The 18,325-nt window shown below is 37.2% G+C and overlaps 2 protein-coding genes across 2 annotated transcripts; both read left to right on the forward strand.

Annotated features, from left to right (window-relative positions):
- The first annotated feature begins 244 nt into the window (after positions 1-244).
- LOC102805078 (beta-lactamase domain-containing protein 2-like) lies at positions 245-16,597 on the forward strand. Its single transcript, XM_085508542.1, has 6 exons — positions 245-396; positions 2,287-2,578; positions 2,704-2,929; positions 5,182-5,366; positions 6,699-6,944; positions 16,144-16,597. Exons 1-6 carry the CDS (start codon positions 245-247, stop codon positions 16,333-16,335), a joined length of 1,293 nt encoding a protein of 430 aa, XP_085364668.1. The 3' UTR covers positions 16,336-16,597.
- LOC146734276 (uncharacterized) lies at positions 8,636-9,732 on the forward strand. The gene has a single exon (XM_085490777.1). The coding sequence runs from the start codon at positions 8,692-8,694 to the stop codon at positions 9,730-9,732; it is 1,041 nt and encodes a 346-aa protein (XP_085346903.1). The 5' UTR covers positions 8,636-8,691.
- Positions 16,598-18,325: the final 1,728 nt, after the last annotated feature.

Genomic DNA, 18,325 nt, shown 5'->3' on the forward strand with positions numbered 1-18,325 from the left:
ATAAGGAACGTATAATTACGCTTCAATTGCGTCCACTGTCGGATTAATTTAAAATCTAAAACTGTTTTATATATTTGTAGTTAAATTCACAGGCAACTAACTAATTGTCTGAGCTAAACTGTAGAAAAAAACAACACCCGTGCCTGCGATGCCATTCCATGCAATATTCAAGAGCAACGCCCTCAAGTGGTGGAATGAGGTTCACGATCACAGCGTCGATATAAACTTCCGGAAAATCTTCGAAATGGGTTTTTTACTGATTCTGCAGACGGCAACAATAGTTGCAGTTATTGCGATTGCCGTTCAGCTTATTCGGTATTTAAGGTTGAAACGTCTGCCAGTGCTAACCGGCGGAAGTGTTGCGCCGGGATTTGAAGAGATTGAACGCGTTTTCAGGTGAGAGTCACGGTGTTCGTTACAATTTTAACTTTGTCGCTTATGGGTCGTCTCAATCGGAGTTCCATGTAGGAAAGACTTCCTCATGTACCCCACATCTTGCACAAATACTATCATTAACCCTCCAGCCCCCCCCCCCGTCTCATTTCAGTTGCTTGTGCCACCTAGATAACTACGGTAACTATAGGTGTTCTTAAGTGGGCGTACTAGTATGCTATTAATTTGAGGGGGTAATAGTATACTAGTAGTATAGTATATTTTATTTGACACTGAATAATATATTTTGTTACATTAGCTGTGGTCAAAAGACATTAAATATAATAAAACACAAGTACACACACGAGACAAAAGAGAATACATAAAAGCCTAAGTCTAAGTAAAATTACTTATAGTAAAATAATATGCTGTCAATAAATTTGCTAGCACTATTGGCAATGAACCCATTTCTCGAACTTAAAATTTCTGCAAACATTTGTTGTTTTGATAGTTTAAGTCCACTTTAATTATAAATGCTAACTGCATTCAGAAATTCAGTACGAGCATTTGTTAGTCCAGTATGGTTACAGTCTAAAAGTGCATGGATTTCATTGCCAATAGCCCCATTGTTACAAAGTTGGCACTTTCTTTCCTCTGGAGGTATCCCTTGATATCTAAGTTTTTCAATTGGTAGGGTATGTGCAGATATCCTAAATTTGGTGAACCTGATTCTATGTTGTGCATTTTTTACTTGATTCAAATAATAGAGGGCAGGAATCAGGTTAGACTTAGGATTAGTGGTGGGGTACATTGGAAAGTTTTCCCCAGATTGACATGAACAACAAAACGTCACCTTGGGATACAAGAGGCAGATCAATTTAGTCACAATGTGTACGATGACAATGTAAGAAAGCTGGTACGGTAATTTGGGACGGTGGTTATAAAAACTTGGAACTGGTTCTCTTTCAAATTTGTTCATTTGGTGAAGATATCTCTATTTTTGTGAAAGTTATGATTTTTTCCCACTTTCCCATACATTATATATGGGCTATGTATAATACTGTAATAGACAAATGTATTGTTGGATTCTGAAAAAATGTTGAAGTTAAGGTCAAATTCAATCTCTATTCTATTTTGAGTTTTAAAAATCTTGTCCTGACCACAGTCCCTCTATCACTGTGTCCTGACTAACCATATCATACTCTATGATCTTCATTTCTTCAAACTAGTAATAATACAATGACCAGTTTCTTTTATGGTGTCAAATTTTCACTTCACCCTGCGTTTCCAACTCACAGTTAACAATTACAGTGGAGCTCTTTCATCTGCAAAGTTGCTTGTTTACACAAGTTCTGACTGGTTTGTGATGATGAAAAAGTACATTCAAGTCGGCAGTTTTATCGTATCAGCCTGTAACACAAGTTCTGATTGGGTGCTGATGATGATAAAGTACACTGACAGTTGTATCCTATCAGCCTGTAACAGAAATTCTGATTGGTTGCTGATTTAAGGTGTCAGTTGTAAGCATCTACCTGCAATCTGATTGTACCAAGAATATTGCATTGCAAGTTGCATTCCCACTTTGCAAATAATTGAAAAATCACTCGTAGAATAAGGTAAAAAACATAAAATGTGTTAAAAATGCTGCTGTTTTAGGTAAAAAAAATATGTCAAAAATAAATATCCTGACTTTCCACACATTTCTATTTTGAAAGTACTGGTGAGACTCATCCCTTAGATAAACATAAATACAATGTGTGTAACTGACCATCCATTTAGGGGGCTTGCTTAAATTCCTATTCTGCAGTTATTTTCTCATTACCGATCAACAATCTCAACATTTGGTTGTGTATATATTGGTCTGGGGATGAGACCTCACAGAATTGTTAAATGTTTGATGTTTTATTTTAACAGAAGTCTTCATGAACAAGGCTTGGAAGCAGGATCAGCATTTGCGGTGTACTACAAAGGTCAGAAGGTTGTTGACCTATGGGGTGGATATGCAAATTATGACGAAGCAGATCCATGGCTTGAAGACACTATGTCATTAGCATACTCGTCCACAAAGGGTGTGGTAGCAATCTGTATTGCTGTTGCAGTGGATCGTGGGTATTTAGATTATGATCAGAAAGTCTCTCACTATTGGCCGGAATTTGCGCAGAATGGGAAAGAGAACATAACTGTGAAGCAACTAGTAAATCACGAGGTAAAAAATACATCAATATTTTATTCTCATCAAAGTTTTTAACTTTATTCATGAATAATTATACAAAACTATAACATTTTTTTTATTGACTTAATTAAAAAATCTTACATCTATACATTTAATAGGCTGGGCTACCTGTTTTGAATCGGAAAATCACAACGGAGATTCTTAAAAATCCTGAAGAGATGAATAAATTATTGTCCGAGACAACGCCAGTATGGGAGCCAGGTACTGCACATGGTTATCATGGTATGACTTTTGGATGGTTTTTAAGTTACTTAATAAAACATGTTGATCCAAAACATAGAACCATTGGACAGTTTTTGCAAGAAGAAATAGCTGATAATTTTGGTGAGTGTTTATTCTGTAAAATATTGCTAATTTGAAGATCCTGTGTTGCTTAGAGTTTACAATTGTTATTTATTGTCTTCTATTTATTGTCCGGCGTTGTTGTTGTTTTTGTCGTCGTCGTTAATAATTGTTATTGTGTGCACAATAACTTTACTAATTCTATTCCAAACTTTATCACACTTGGTCACCTTAGTCATCAGTATAAAGTCTACCCTTAGTATGAACAACAGATGCCCTGTATGAAAATATCATGCAAAAATTGAGAAAATCTGATAAAATATTTTGACTGTTTCTACTTGACTGATCACTGGTGATACACATTCGAAGATCACTGATCTCAATGGGAGTATACCTTGCTCTATGTGTTCAATGAAGCAAATCATTTATCTTGTAAAAACATCATTGGTAATGTATCTTCTGAATCCCATGGGAATACTAGACTGGGTTTCAAAACCAACGCGTGGGGAGAGTTGCACAGTCTAAGGCTAAGTGATTCATTATTTTTTGACAGACGCATGTACAAAATACTTGAGCAAAAGCCAGCTAAAATTTTCTGTTACATGTATCTTTCATGTTTTATGAATCTATTCACGTCTATTAAAATGCAGTACATTTTTCTGAGATGAGGCATTTGTTTTTTATACTAAAATATCTGAATTACTTTCAGTAAAGCTGGAAATTATGTTCCTTAAGGATGCGGTAGAGTTATCATGCTCTAAAAAGTAAAAACTGTTTTCATGAGGAAAAGTGTTTTGAAGCATAGCAAATTATATATTTTCTTGAAGCCCTTGTTCCTGGCTTTTTGAAAAAAATGATCTGTGACATGTACCACGAATTAGTCACGTGATTACTGAGTAAACATAGAGGTGTTATTTTGAATAAAAATGAGTTTTGTATAAAAACCGTAGGGGTTTTGTAAAAAAAAGAAAGCTGAAAAATCAAGGCAGCATCAGCCCCGTCAATGCCTCGAGAGTGTTTGAACATAGATTGTATATTTGTTTACAATGACACCAATTTACATTTTTCCTGTTATTTCACCCATAGACAAGGAATTTAAAAGCCTTTTATTTTTTATTGCGAGAAGTTATCAAAAAATGCTTCAAGGGTTTTTACAACAAAACACATAACATGGAGTCACTTAGTAGCCTTGCAGTAATAAAATCCAAAACTATAAAGTTTTGGGTCCGTATTCGTCCTCCAAAAAGAAGCGAAGTTGTTACAGTACATGGTGGCCCCGCATAACGTTGAACAGTTAGAGAGATAAATGACGTCATCTCATTATATATTCAAATCATGTTTACATGCGAAGCATGGTCTGTATAACAAACGCTTGCCAAGTAACCGGAGAAAGAGGTTGACATGCCTAAACGCCAACCCCTAGTGCTAGTTAACTCAACAACATCCGACGTTTTGTCTTGTTCTAGTAGACACTCGACTTCCAACGCAACTTCGGAAACGGCGTCCTTGTACGGAACTTTGTCGATGGATGACCTGGCGGCAATCCCACATAAGACACTAGTTTTTTCAAACCTCGCCGACCTCTCCCAACTGCTCGTCCGACCAATTTAGATTTTCGGTTGATATTAAATTGTCTGCCCGACTTTTTGGAAGATGGAAATTGATCATGTTTGCTGACGAAATTTTACCCTCTTGGTTTGAATACTCAAAGTGTGAACCCCATTGTACTGTCGGCAATGCGTTTCTGTTATAGGTAAAGTTTCGCTTCCTCTGAACTGCGTTTTGAGTTTTTCCTTGGGGCCTCTTTTTTGTGATTGATCAATAATCAGGAGCCGGAGTTGATATGACCGCGTCATCTTCAGTGTGCACTGTTTTCCGTCGTGAAGGGATTATGCAAATTACGCAATAAGTCAATGTTATTGTTTGCGTCAAGACTTTTATCTCAAAAACAAAGTGTACAGTATCCCGTTATACAAGTAGTTTTTCTTATTTTTTTTTAAAAAAAAAGGGTATTCTAGATGTGTTTCAGTTTTAATTTTGATAAAATTATGAGCCCAATAACTTTACAAAAGTAATAACAAAAAAAGCAAAATTCACGAAAATAACTCTACCGCATCCTTAAACCAATGTTTTTGTAAAATATTTACATCAATCAAGGACATTCGGTAGACTGCTTTCCCACTGTTGTTTCAATCCCAAAACTTGTTTGTATTCAAAATTAATTATGAAAATGCATATTCATATTGAAACGAACTATGATAAAGTTCAACTATGTTTATCTTTTGTCTTCCTAGGGATTGATTTTTTCATAGGTTTGCCTAAAGAGGAAGATTATCGAGTTGCGAAGTCAGACGTTTCACCATGGCTGTTTTTTAAGATGATGCTGAGTGCAAAATATAGACCTTTAGGTATCAACATCTTGTTCCGACCAAACAGCTTGATTTCAAGGGCAATACGCGTCCTTGGTAGTTTTGGATCAGTAAGTTCATGTGAAACAATCTTGGTCATGTGACCCATTTTTCTTGTCAAGCATTTATTTTTGTAATTTTACAGTTGCATCTTGGATTTATAGATGTTGTACTCCACTGTGGTTGTATTCATATTCAGGCTGTAAACTGATATGGTTATATTCATATTCAGGTTGTACACTACTGTGGTTGTATTCATATTCAGATTGTACACCACTGTGGTTGTATTCATATTCATATTCAGATTGAAGTGATATTGTTGTATTATTATTCAGCTTGTAATTCACTATAATTGTATCAATATTCAGGCTGTACACCACTGTGGTTGTATTCATATTCAAATTGTACACAACTGTGTTTGCATTCGTATTCAGGTTGTAATTCATTATAATTGTATTCATATTCAGGCTGTATACCACTGGTTGTATTCATATTCAAATTGTACACAACTATGGTTGTTCATATTCAGGTTGTAGTCTGCTATGGTTGTATTCATATTCATGTTGTAGTCTGCTATGGTTGTATTCATATTCAGGTTGTAGTCTACTATGGTTGTATTCATATTCAGGCTGTAGTCTGCTATAGTTGTATTTATATTCAGGCTGTAAACTGCTATGGTTGTATTCATATTCAGGTTGTAGACTGCTATGGTTGTATTTATATTCAGGCTGTAAACTGCTATGGTTGTATTCATATTCAGGTTGTAGACTGCTATGGTTGTATTATATTCAGGCTGTAAACTGCTATGGTTGTATTCATATTCAGGTTGTAGTCTGCTATGGTTGTATTCATATTCAGATTGTAGTCTGCTATGGTTGTATTCATATTCAGGTTGTAGTCTGCTATGGTTGTATTCATATTCAGGCTGTAGTCTGCTATGGTTGTATTCATATTCAGATTGTAGTCTGCTATTGTTGTATTCATATTCAGGTTGTAGTCTGCTATGGTTGTATTCATATTCAGGTTGTAGTCTGCTATGGTTGTATTCATATTCAGGCTGTAGTCTGCTATGGTTGTATTCATATTCAGGCTGTAGTCTGCTATGGTTGCATTCATATGCAGATTGTAAACACTAAATATGACTCAGTAACTCATTGTTCTCTCAGAACAGCAGCATGTGATAACAATAGAATACTGTGGAATACTTTATTTTCGCTGAAAAGGCATTTCGGGTGTTTTGTATGGAATTTATTTTCACTGATTTTTGATGAGTTTAATGTGAAATATAGGAAAGAAAGTATATTCGCTGGATTTTATTTTCACGGAATCATCCCTTTAGCGAAAATAAATTCCAAGCAAAAATAAAGTATTCTACAGTATATGTTTCATTCTATTCTGAACAGGAAAATGTCTACCAGTATCGATCTTTAGAAATCCCCTCAGCTAATGGAATCGGTACAGCTCGGGGATTGGCCAAGTTGTATGCTATATTATCTAATGGAGGTGAATGGAACGGGAAAAGATTATTATCAAATAATTTAGTCAAGAAATTCAAAGAATGTAACGAAAAAAGTGAAGATAAAGTATTGTGTAAATTGAACAACTTTTGCCACGGGATGCATCCCCACTTTCTAATTACGGGTCTCCCGGTAAGTGTGAAACTATTAAAGGGGAACCGCTCAATCCCATGGATTGCACCACGTGCTCATGGGTAATTAACTCCGCCTCTGTCCACTAAGTAAATGAATGCTTATTATGCTCGCTTACTCAAACTGTGATTGACAGGCATTTTGCATACATTAGCCGTCATTTTAAACTTTTTTTTACTTGTCGCGGCACGCTTCGACCGAAAACAACAAAAGCCCAACGAGATGAGTGTATTCGCTAGCCTACATAATCATGCCCCCGTAAAAATGTATTTGGAATCACAGCTTGAACTCTAAACAACATTTCCTAGGGCTCCCGCCACGATCTGATCAGCTTGGTTTGGATTAGCATACTAATTGCGGTGGCCATCTTGCCCCTATTTTATAGTATCGGTTCCTCTTTAAATTAAATTTGCCATGGGATTCATATAGTTCAACATTGAGGTTCTAAGAACATTTGAATCATACTGACCATATACATGAAAATAGTTATCGTATTACAGGGACGACTTCAATGCAGATTCAATTTTAATATTTTTACAATCAATAAATTTACATACTTATGAATATCTTTAAAGTCAAAACACCAGTGTTGTCGACCACTATTGTCTAGAAATGTAAAATCTGTATTAGAAACTGCAGCTTCTATTTGTGAGAGTGCTGTTTACCCTTCTTGAGTGTATGGGGGCGCTGTTCACCCTTCTTGAGTGTGTGAGGGCGCTGTTCATCCTTGAGTGTTATTTATATTTTCTTTAAATATTCATATTTCTACCTTTGAGATGTATTGTAAATTCTTTATTTTTATTATTAATTTTTGTAGAGGATATGTAATGTATTATTTCAATGTATTTTGTAATTTTGAGAAAACACTTCTTTTGCCGAGGTCATGTGACATGACAGACTCCATCTTGTAAACTTCTGTTTGCAAACACTTTTCGTTTGCTGTTTGCAATTTCACCCAGTTTCAATCTCTATCAGTCTCTAGAAGTTTGAAAACCATTTCATGATTTTCTGAGCTCGAGCTGTGTGAATGGCGACCTGAAGCTGAGGAGAGCATTGTATCTCACTCAATTTAGAGTTGTTCTAGTCAGGGTTTCTTTTTTTGTTTTGTTTTGTTTTTGTTTTATGTTATCTTAACCATAGTATGAACTTGGAATAAAAGAACGCAGTGAATGACATACATGCGTGTCTCTGTGTGTGTCTATCTGCACGTTACATTTTGGCGTAGTCGGCAGGATCCAAGTGCGACTTCTACATGGTTTAAACCCTGACTTGAAGAGAGAATTAAGGCCAAGTTGAAAGTGTGTTTCCTGGGTGGTGTGCTACATTTCACCTGAACTGTGCTACTGTGTTCTCATAGAAGACACTGATGTTCAACCTGGGCTGATGACACATCATCAAGGATGAAAAGACAAGTTTGTGTGAACTCTTTCAAATAGACTCTTTTATTGAAGTTTGTAATGACAATAATTGTTTGAATGTTTATTTTGTACTTGTGTATTTCACAGAATTTTCACAGTGTTTGTTTTTAGTAGATCGTTGCAATGTATGTTTTTACACGTGGTGCACTGTAAAATTTTACTTGAAGCTGTTATTGTGTGAATGTAGTAGTATAGGATCCCTTACTGTGTGATAATCTGTTATTAAGGTCACACTGTATGTATTTAGTACTTGAGTGTAGATTATTTTAGTTTAATGCTATTTGTGTACTGCTGGTTCACAATTTCTTTTTGCTGTATATCCTACTATCATGTCTGATACAGAGCAAGCTGCTACTGAGGCTGATGTCCAAGGGATGTTGCAGAGAATTAAAGCATTGGAGTTGGCTGTTACACAAAAAGATGAGGAAGTGGCTGCAGCATGGGCAGATGCTGAAGCATCTAGTATGGAGGTAAAGCGTCTGATTGCTTTGGAACGAGAGACATCTAAGGTCAGTGCAGACTCTGGTACTGGTATGGGAAAGGTGGTGTACATGTCTCCGAGTAGGAAACTTGACAGGTTTCATGACAAGCCTGAAAAAGCCAGTGATCTGTCAGTAGAGGACTGGATTGAAGATGCCCAAGCAGTTATATCCTCCAGAAGACTAGATGTGAGTGAACAGGCTGCATTTCTCATTGAACATCTTGTTGGTAAGGCCAGACGTGAGATACTTGGTCGTGGAGATGCCGTCAAAAGTGATCCAAGTAAGATATTTGCAATACTTATAAGAGTGTTTGGTGACGGTGATAGTTTACCCCAGCTACAGCAACAGTTCTTTGCGTATACACAGTCTGATGGAGAAGACATCATTGCATGTTCCTTGCAGTTAGTTTGTTTGTATGACAGAATCGTACAACTAGATTCGTCATTCAAACCAGGTAGAGAAAGTCAGTTAAAAAGTCGTTTAGCTGAAGCTGTTCGAGATGACAGTTTGCGAATGGAGTTACGAAGACTGAATGCAGATCAGCCAGAACTTAGTTTTTTCGATGCTCGTGACCAGGTTATCAAATTGATGGGTCAAAGGGGCAAATCTTTGAAAGCAAAACGTGAAGCTGCTGTTCGTGAGATATTAAGCGACCAATCTAAAAGTGATGGAGAAGTTGCAGCACTGGCTCAACAGGTGTCTATGCTTTCAAAACAAGTTGATACTCTCACATCAATGGTACAGAAATTTGTGAAACCTGAGAATCGTTCACCTGTGTCAACTGACAATAAACCTCGATGTTGGACATGTAACTCACCAGATCATCTAAACCGAGACTGCCCTAAGAGAAAGTCCAAACCAAAGCCTAAACCCCAAGATTTAAACTAAACCAGCCTGCTGCAGAGAGCCGTGTGGTAGGTGAGACTAGGATTGATGGAGGCTCATTTATACATAGCGTGGTGGGAGATTGTCCAGAAGCTGTTCTAAAGTTGGGAGGTACAGATGGTGTGTGTGTACTTGACACCGGTGCCCAGGTCTCAACAGTAACGGGCAGTTTTTAGAGAATATCTTGTTAAAGCATCATTTATTAAGTTAACTGGTTCTCAGGGCCTTGATATACCCTACCTTGGTTATGTGGAGCTGTCTATTACTATTTGTAATCATACATTTAATAATTTGGGTTTCTTAGTTGTGCGTGACCCAACCAATACTCCCGTTGAGTCACGAAAGAAAAGAGTACCTGGTGTTATAGGGTCCAATGTTTTTAGGGATATAAGAAATGAATTGGTAGGGCAGTATGGTGATAACTTTAGAGAGAAAATACAAACTGGGCTTAGTGTGAATGAGATTAACTTTCTTTATATACTAGAAGCTTACAAGCCAACATTTGTAAACAATGAAGAAGTGTTTGCAGTTTCAGTGGAGAACAGACCTGTGAGAATTGCTGGGAAGAAACCTGTATTGATTCCTGCTCGTTCTATACGTGTAATTGATGGATCTCTCAGACCTGCCCCCATTGGACAGACATACAATGTGTTGTTGGAGCGAAATGAAGTTCATGTTGCAGAGTTGCAGAGTGGAGTGGCCATTGGTGCAACATATGTGACTGTGACTGATACTGGTAGGGTGCCTATGCAAATTGCAAATTTCAGTGATCGTGATGTTTATTTAACCCCTCGCACCCCAGTGGGAGTGGCTAAGTCTGTTTCTTTAGAGCCAACTATTAGGTTTCATGCTGTGAATGTAAATGAAGTACAAGTGACAGAAGCACCAGGCAGTGATGTCACAGCTCCTGAAGTACAAGACCTTATCTCAAGAATGAATGTTGGTGATGTTAGTCAAGTCCAGAAGAACAAGTTAAATATGCTGATTGATAAATATCAGAACACATTTAGTAAGGATGAGGATGATATTGGATTTTGTGATTTAGTACAGCATCGAATAATTACCACTGATGATAAGCCTGTTAAAGTACCACATCGTAGAGTCCCACCACATCACTGGGATGAGGTGAGGGAGTACTTACAGAAATCTTTAGAGAGAGGTGTTATTAGAGAGTCGTCTAGCCCTTATGCATCACCAATAGTTTTAGTAAAAAAGAAGGATGGTAAGCTGAGGTTATGCGTGGATTATCACTCCTTGAATATGAAGACTCACAAAGATGCGTATCCTTTACCTAGGATAGAGGAAGCTTTAGAAGTACTTGGAGGCGCCAAATATTTCTGTAGCCTGGATTTGGCACATGGTTTTAATCAACTTCCGGTTGCTGAGGAGGACATTGAAAAGACTGCATTCCGTACAGGTACAGGAGGTCTTTTTGAGTATACCAAAATGCCATTTGGTCTATGTAATGCTCCTGCCACCTTTATGAGGTTGATGGACAAAGTATTTGGTGATATCAATTTTCAGACTCTTCTTGTGTATCTTGATGACATTTTAGTTTTTGGTTCTACTTTTGAAGAAACTCTATCGAGACTCGATATAGTACTTTCTCGTTTGACTAAGCTCAATCTCAAGGTAAAGCCTGAAAAGTGTCATTTATTTCACACTAAAGTACGCTATCTGGGTCATGTGGTGTCTGGTAATTGTGTTTCCCCAGATCCGGAGAAAGTGCGTGCAGTTCAAGAGTGGCCTAGGCCAAAATCAGAACGTGAACTACGTGGGTTTCTTGGATTGTCTGGGTATTACAGGAGGTTTATTCCAGAATATGCTAAAGTGGCTGCCCCACTCCACAGCTTACTAAAGAAGCCTGATGATGTCAGAGGCAAGTCAAAGAAAGGGAGGAAGAAAAGAGTTACTACCAATAAGGGGTGGTCATGTGATGTCAATGAATGTTGGAACCAGTCTTGTGAAGAATCATTTATGGCACTGAAAAATGCACTGACATCCCCTCCAGTCTTGGGCTATCCTAATTTCAAACAGCCCTTTATCTTAGAAACTGATGCTAGTTTTTTAGGGTTGGGCGCTGTTTTGTCACAGAAACAAGGTGATAAAACTGTTGTACTTGGGTATTATAGTCGAAGTTTAAAACCTAATGAACGCAATATGCAGAACTACTCCAGTATGAAATTAGAGTTTCCACTGTTCTTGAAGACTCCATTCGTGCATGTTCTGGAAGGATGTCTACTGAAGTGTTGCTTAAAGACGTTCGCGTTAGAACTCAAAACACAGAGCCAAAGACAATTTCTACTTTGCCGTCTATCTCTAAGACCGACTTATCACGTATGCAGATGCTAGATGAAAATATCAGCAGACTTTGGTTCTACTGGAAAACTAGGCACCCTCCTACTAAGCGTCAGCTAATGAGGGAAACCAAACAAGCACGTAAGTTGCTCCGGTGTTGGAAACGGATCATGGAAGATGAAGGTGTGCTGTATCGAATTGTCCATGACACTGGTAGAGAAGTGAAACAACTAGTGCTCCCAGAACAGATCAAGAACCAAGTGTTGAATGCAGTGCATGATCAGGTTGGGCATCAGGCAGCTGAGAAGACAACAGCATTGGTGAGAGAAAGATGTTACTGGCCAGGAATGGTTGGAGAGATTGCTGAGTACTGTAATAGATGTCAACGTTGTACTTTGGCCAAAGCAGGGAAGAGGCTCCATCCCACCATGGGATCCCTGACTGCTTCAAAGCCATTGGAGATACTTGCTATGGACTACATTGTACTAGAACCCAGCTCGAATGGTGTTGAGAATGTTCTTGTGCTCACAGATGTGTTCACCAAGTTCACTCAAGCAATACCAACCAGAGATCAGAAAGCGACAACAGTAGCTCATGTCTTAGTTCGTGACTGGTTTGTTCGATTTGGAGTACCTCGTAGAATTCATAGCGATCAAGGCCGTAATTTTGAAAGCAAAATTATTCGAGAACTTTGTAACATCTACAATATCACAAAGAGTCGCACAACTCCATACCATCCAGAGGGCAACGGACAGTGTGAGCGATTTAATCGCACTCTCCATGATCGATTGCGCACACTCCCTCCGAAGAAGAAGTCAAAGTGGTCTGAGCACTTACCCGAGCTAGTGTATGCATACAACTGTACTCCACACTCATCTACTGGCTACTCTCCTCACTATTTGTTTTTTGGCAGAGAACCTGTACTTCCTGTCGATCATCTACTTGGCATTGATGTGTGCAAGGATGATTGCTCGGTAGATGGATGGATAGCCGATCATCACAGAAGATTAACAGATGCATTTGAAATGGCCTCACGGAAGACTGAGAAAGAAGCTCTAAGAAGAAGAGTCAGGAATGATAGTAAAGCTGACAAAACTGATTTGGAGCTTGGTGCTCGTGTGTTCTTAAAGAATAGAGTGATAGGGCGCAATAAGATCCAAGATAAATGGAATCCTGAACCATATATGGTCATTGAAAGACTTGACACTGGTGGAAATACTTATGTAGTGGAACCTGTCACTGGTGGGCTACCGCGCAAGACTGTACATCGAACTGAGCTGCTAGATTCCAGAAGTCTTGTCAAAGACATGGAAGTTGGCAGTGCCACAGAAGAAGATGTTAAGTCTGAAAAAATATCTGACAGTGACTCTGAAGATGAAGAGTGTGACTTTCGTATTGATAGTGAGACCAGGTGTGAATTGCGTACTATTCCTCCTTCTGCTGAAGTTAATGTGGATAACAATGAAAGGTCTAATCCAAGCATACCTACAAAGCCTCTGATACCTTCTGATACAGTGGTTGAGCAACCAAGTATTTGCCTTAAAACAGAAACCATTGCTAATAAAACTCCTCATGATAGATCAGCGGAAAAGTTGACTAGTTCAGAAAACGTAATAAGTGAACCTCGAAGATCAACTCGTGTTACAGCTGGACAACATTCCAACCCACATAATTTACCAAAATCAGTCATCGAAGAAACTTCTGTGTGTGTAAAATATGATCCTAAAATGTTAGCAAATATGGTTCAAAGCCATGCTAATTTGGCCCAGTCCAATATGCTGATGATGCAGATGTTATCTGGGATAAACCATGTTTAACTTTCACAGTAATGTAACGCAAATGTAATTTGTATTGGGTTATTTGCTATTTGAACTTTGTAATTTCTTCTTTGTGTTCAATGAACATGTTTAAGTGTTAATATGATAATGACCCTTTCACAACAGCGTAACGCAACCTGCATTTGGAGCCACTGTATTTGTTCTATTTGATGCGCGTCGTATTCTTAGCGCGTCTTTGTGGATCCAGTTCATGTTGGTTTAGTTGTTAACTGGTCATGATGTCATCATGAATCTTTTTGATTATTACAAAACTTCTGTTCTGTAATTTCTATTCATTGTTTGGTTGTTGAGGGCACCAACCTTCAAGCAGGGAAGTGTGTGAGAGTGCTGTTTACCCTTCTTGAGTGTATGGGGGCGCTGTTCACCCTTCTTGAGTGTGTGAGGGCGCTGTTCATCCTTGAGTGTTATTTATATTTTCTTTAAATATTCATATTTCTACCTTTGAGATGTATTGTAAATTCTTTATTTTTATTATTAATTTCTGTAGAGGATATGTAATGTATTATTTCAATGTATTTTGTAATTTTGAGAAAACACTTCTTTTGCCGAGGTCATGTGACATGACAGACTCCATCTTGTAAACTTCTGTTTGCAAACACTTTTCGTTTGCTGTTTGCAATTTCACCCAGTTTCAATCTCTATCAGTCTCTAGAAGTTTGAAAACCATTTCATGATTTTCTGAGCTCGAGCTGTGTGAATGGCGACCTGAAGCTGAGGAGAGCATTGTATCTCACTCAATTTAGAGTTGTTCTAGTCAGGGTTTCTTTTTTTGTTTTGTTTTGTTTTTGTTTTATGTTATCTTAACCATAGTATGAACTTGGAATAAAAGAACGCAGTAAATGACATACATGCGTGTCTCTGTGTGTGTCTATCTGCACGTTACATATTAAAATGGTACAATGCCATAGAGGGGATACCTTTTCTATTAGAGCATCTACACATATGAGAAATGATGAATTTTTGGTTCTCAATTATTCAAAAAGAATGGGTGCGACTTCTATTCAGGATGCGGCTTCTAATACAGATTTTACGGTAGTTTTGTTTATGGGATTTGGGTAAAATCAACAAAGATAATTATGCAAGAAAAACAAGACTGGAATTTGAATAATCCAGAATGACAGACGAGTTGACCCTTGGTGAAAGTCTTAATTATTTAGTACTACAGCAGATTCTGTCTGCTTTCTTCTAATAGAAGATGCTTCGCGCCACAATTTCAATTTCAGTTTCACAATTTGCTAGGAAAAAACTGCAAGAGGGAGCACTGCAATTGGGGTGTGGAGTGTTTGATAATTCTAAGTTAAATTGAAGCTTCCTTGGGGCCAAATTACTATCAGACAGGTCACAGTTGAAGACTGTGGCCACATGTAATCTTTGGTCAATCAGAATTTTTATGGTTGCCAGAGGAGCTGCCCCTCAAGGTGAGGGGGGCATGGCATGAGGGCACTGCGCTCCTGTAAATCCCTGAATACAACTATGTATATTTCGCCCTTGCTTCAGCACCTGTTAAGTAACAAGAATACAATCATCAGGAGTAAAGAGTTAAGGCTTAACTCCTGATGAGTGAGGTATTCCATGTACCTTACGAAACAGTACTGTAGAGTTAACTTTACTCATGTAGTCGCGTCTTAATTTCTCTGTAATTTCACGTATGTAAATCTGCTCTACAAACTCATCGTTTAGTATCAAGGGCTCTTGCCTGAAATAATCTACTACCTTCCTATATATATATATATATATATATACAGGGCGGTTTTGTGCTTAACTTTAGGCAAGGCATTCACTGTTTTGTTATGTTTTTATGAATAAATGGGCTACGTGTGACTGATGGCCGTTTGGCACAAAAAATGTTTTTCATTATAGACGTAAATATTCAACCAAATGTCAGCAATGGAGGAGTTAGGATTTCCATGGTTACCGAATAAACTTGTGCTTTTGTGTAAAAACATTCAAATTTCGTCAGCTTAAAGAGGTTGATAGCTCACCAGAATGCTGGGAACTAGAGAAACTAGCAAATAAGTTGTGCAAGCTACAAATCAACCCGCAAAGAAATCGCCTGATGTTATTATAGTGCCTCGGAGAAAATATGGCCTACCGTATTTGCTCTTATTAGAAGTACATCTGTAAATCGATAATATGATTTATTTTGACCATAGACACACTTCTGTCATTTACATAAGTACATATGCGCTATGTGCTACAAATGGAGTAAGTAAAGTAATAGTGTAAATAAATATCCTATATTGTTCTAATTGCTCAATATTTTTCTTTCCATTTTCAGGATACTTATACAGAGAATCTTTTTGGTCATTATGGACATGGAGGTCAAGGTGCTTTCTTTGATGAAAAAAGTCATCTTTCATTCGCGTACATTACCACTAAATTGTCCCCTTATGGCAGTGGTGATGATGGTAGATACCAAGCACTAGTCAAACCGGTATTGGAAACGATAAATAAACTAAAAAACAAATAAACTAGATGTGTTTTTTCATAGCCAAAGAGGACTGAGCTGGGTATTTTTTTCAGATTTTTGTTGAATTATGTAATACTGCATCAGTCAAAATTTTGTGGCATAAAATGAACATGCAGCGTTCAGGGGAAATGTTCAAACAAGGCAGTTCAAATTTTTGAAATTCAGTATGATTGAATATGTCCTGAACTTTCAACAGCATGAATAATTTTTAAACTATTTATAAAGTCAAAATATTCTGAGCATGTTACTGACTGGATATGACTGTATTAATTCATATTTTTCTCACAGATAATTTCTTTCAGTTCAACATCACTATAGTTTTTATTGCGTTGAATACGGCTTTGTTTAAGCTGCAGAAAATGTTGACAATGACCAAATATCTGATCATTGCAAATAATGTTATTCTTTCAAAATATGGAGGTGTTCCTCAAAGACTTTTGTATTTTTATGAAAATATCAATAGCATTAGGCTATCTTAATATACCTGCAGTTGAAGAGTCATTCATTTTACATTTTTGTATTGATTTATTTGCAGTGTGTATGCTTAAATTAAGAATCCAATAAAAAAAGTCTTCCATATTGGATTTCCTATAACAATTTTGTGTGCAAATGAGAAAGAAATTTATAAAGACAAATTGATAATTTTGTAGTTGTGTACAAAAGTTTTTGTATATTTATTACATATTTATATATATTTATATATTTATCTTCAACTTCAAATAAATATAATATTCTTAAGAACTTCATAACATTCAGTTTTCAATTTTCCTGATAAAAATATAAGCATGTTATAGTACGCTATTTTAAAAATGTTTTCATACATGCATAATATACTGAATTGGAAGATTATGCAAATATATTCTTAGCATAGTGGTTGGTAGATCCAAGTTCAAATCCTACCTTAGGCTGAACACCAAAAAGGGTCTACCCCCTACCCTGGGTGAGTGTGCCACAGAAAGGCCAATTCCAATGGCCGAGATTCATTGATGCCAGGGTAGTGCATTAAATTGCCATTTGATAGAGAGATGGCCGCACAGCCCTGTCATGTATTCCCAAACACGAATATGGCTTCTGGCAAAAATGCACCAAAAATGCACATTAATTTTTTTTTTTCAATGATTTTGTTTCAGGCAACAGTGACATTCCAGAACTGTCACCTGAAACAAAATCATTGAAAAAAAACAAAATTAATGTGAATTTTACTTCGTGAAAACATTTACTGGTACAATAAATTGACATGTCACATGTTTCAACAAACTACTGTATAGATTCAGTTATTATCTGCTGGGATTTATTTTCGCTTACTAGTATTTCGCTGCTAGTTAAATGCTCAGAATGGATACCCAGTGAATATTCATATTTAATGAGAGAATGTACTGTTTTCCTTTATAAAGCCGTGAATTCAAACCCTAGTGATTATCGTTATCAAAACAGAGAAAAAACTTAACCCAGCACTAAAGGGCAGTAGTTGTTGCACAGCACATATTCGAATTTCGTGTAAACAAACAACGTATTTTACATGCATTGCGTATGTCGCCATGAGTCCCATATCGAACACAAATTGGCGCAACGACCATCGCCCTTTAAACTACCAAAATAAAATATAGTAAAATAGTGACAAATATCACTGGTTAGAGGCCTCCATATGGGGAACGGAAGAATCCATTTCCGGCAATTCCATGTTCACTTGGTATATGATCAACTCGTTTCAATCTGGTAGAAATATTCATGGAACCTCCCCAATACGGTTGATTGGCAAATGGGATGTTAAGCATGTTTATGCCACTCTTTATGATATATTGTTGAATACTTTGAAAGTGAAATTATTATTATAATTTATAATAAAATTAATCTGACCATGTTACTTATCTGATAAACATTGATTTTCCCACAATCCATTGCGCTCTTCTAATGCAAATTACAAGTATGAGGTTTGACCTAGGCACGACTTACATTAATTACCACCGGTGACTCCTTTGATACCTCAAAT

The sequence above is a fragment of the Saccoglossus kowalevskii genome, chromosome 15 (genome assembly GCF_978046115.1).
Source record: "Saccoglossus kowalevskii chromosome 15, keSacKowa6.1, whole genome shotgun sequence".
Taxonomy (NCBI): Eukaryota; Metazoa; Hemichordata; class Enteropneusta; family Harrimaniidae; genus Saccoglossus; species Saccoglossus kowalevskii.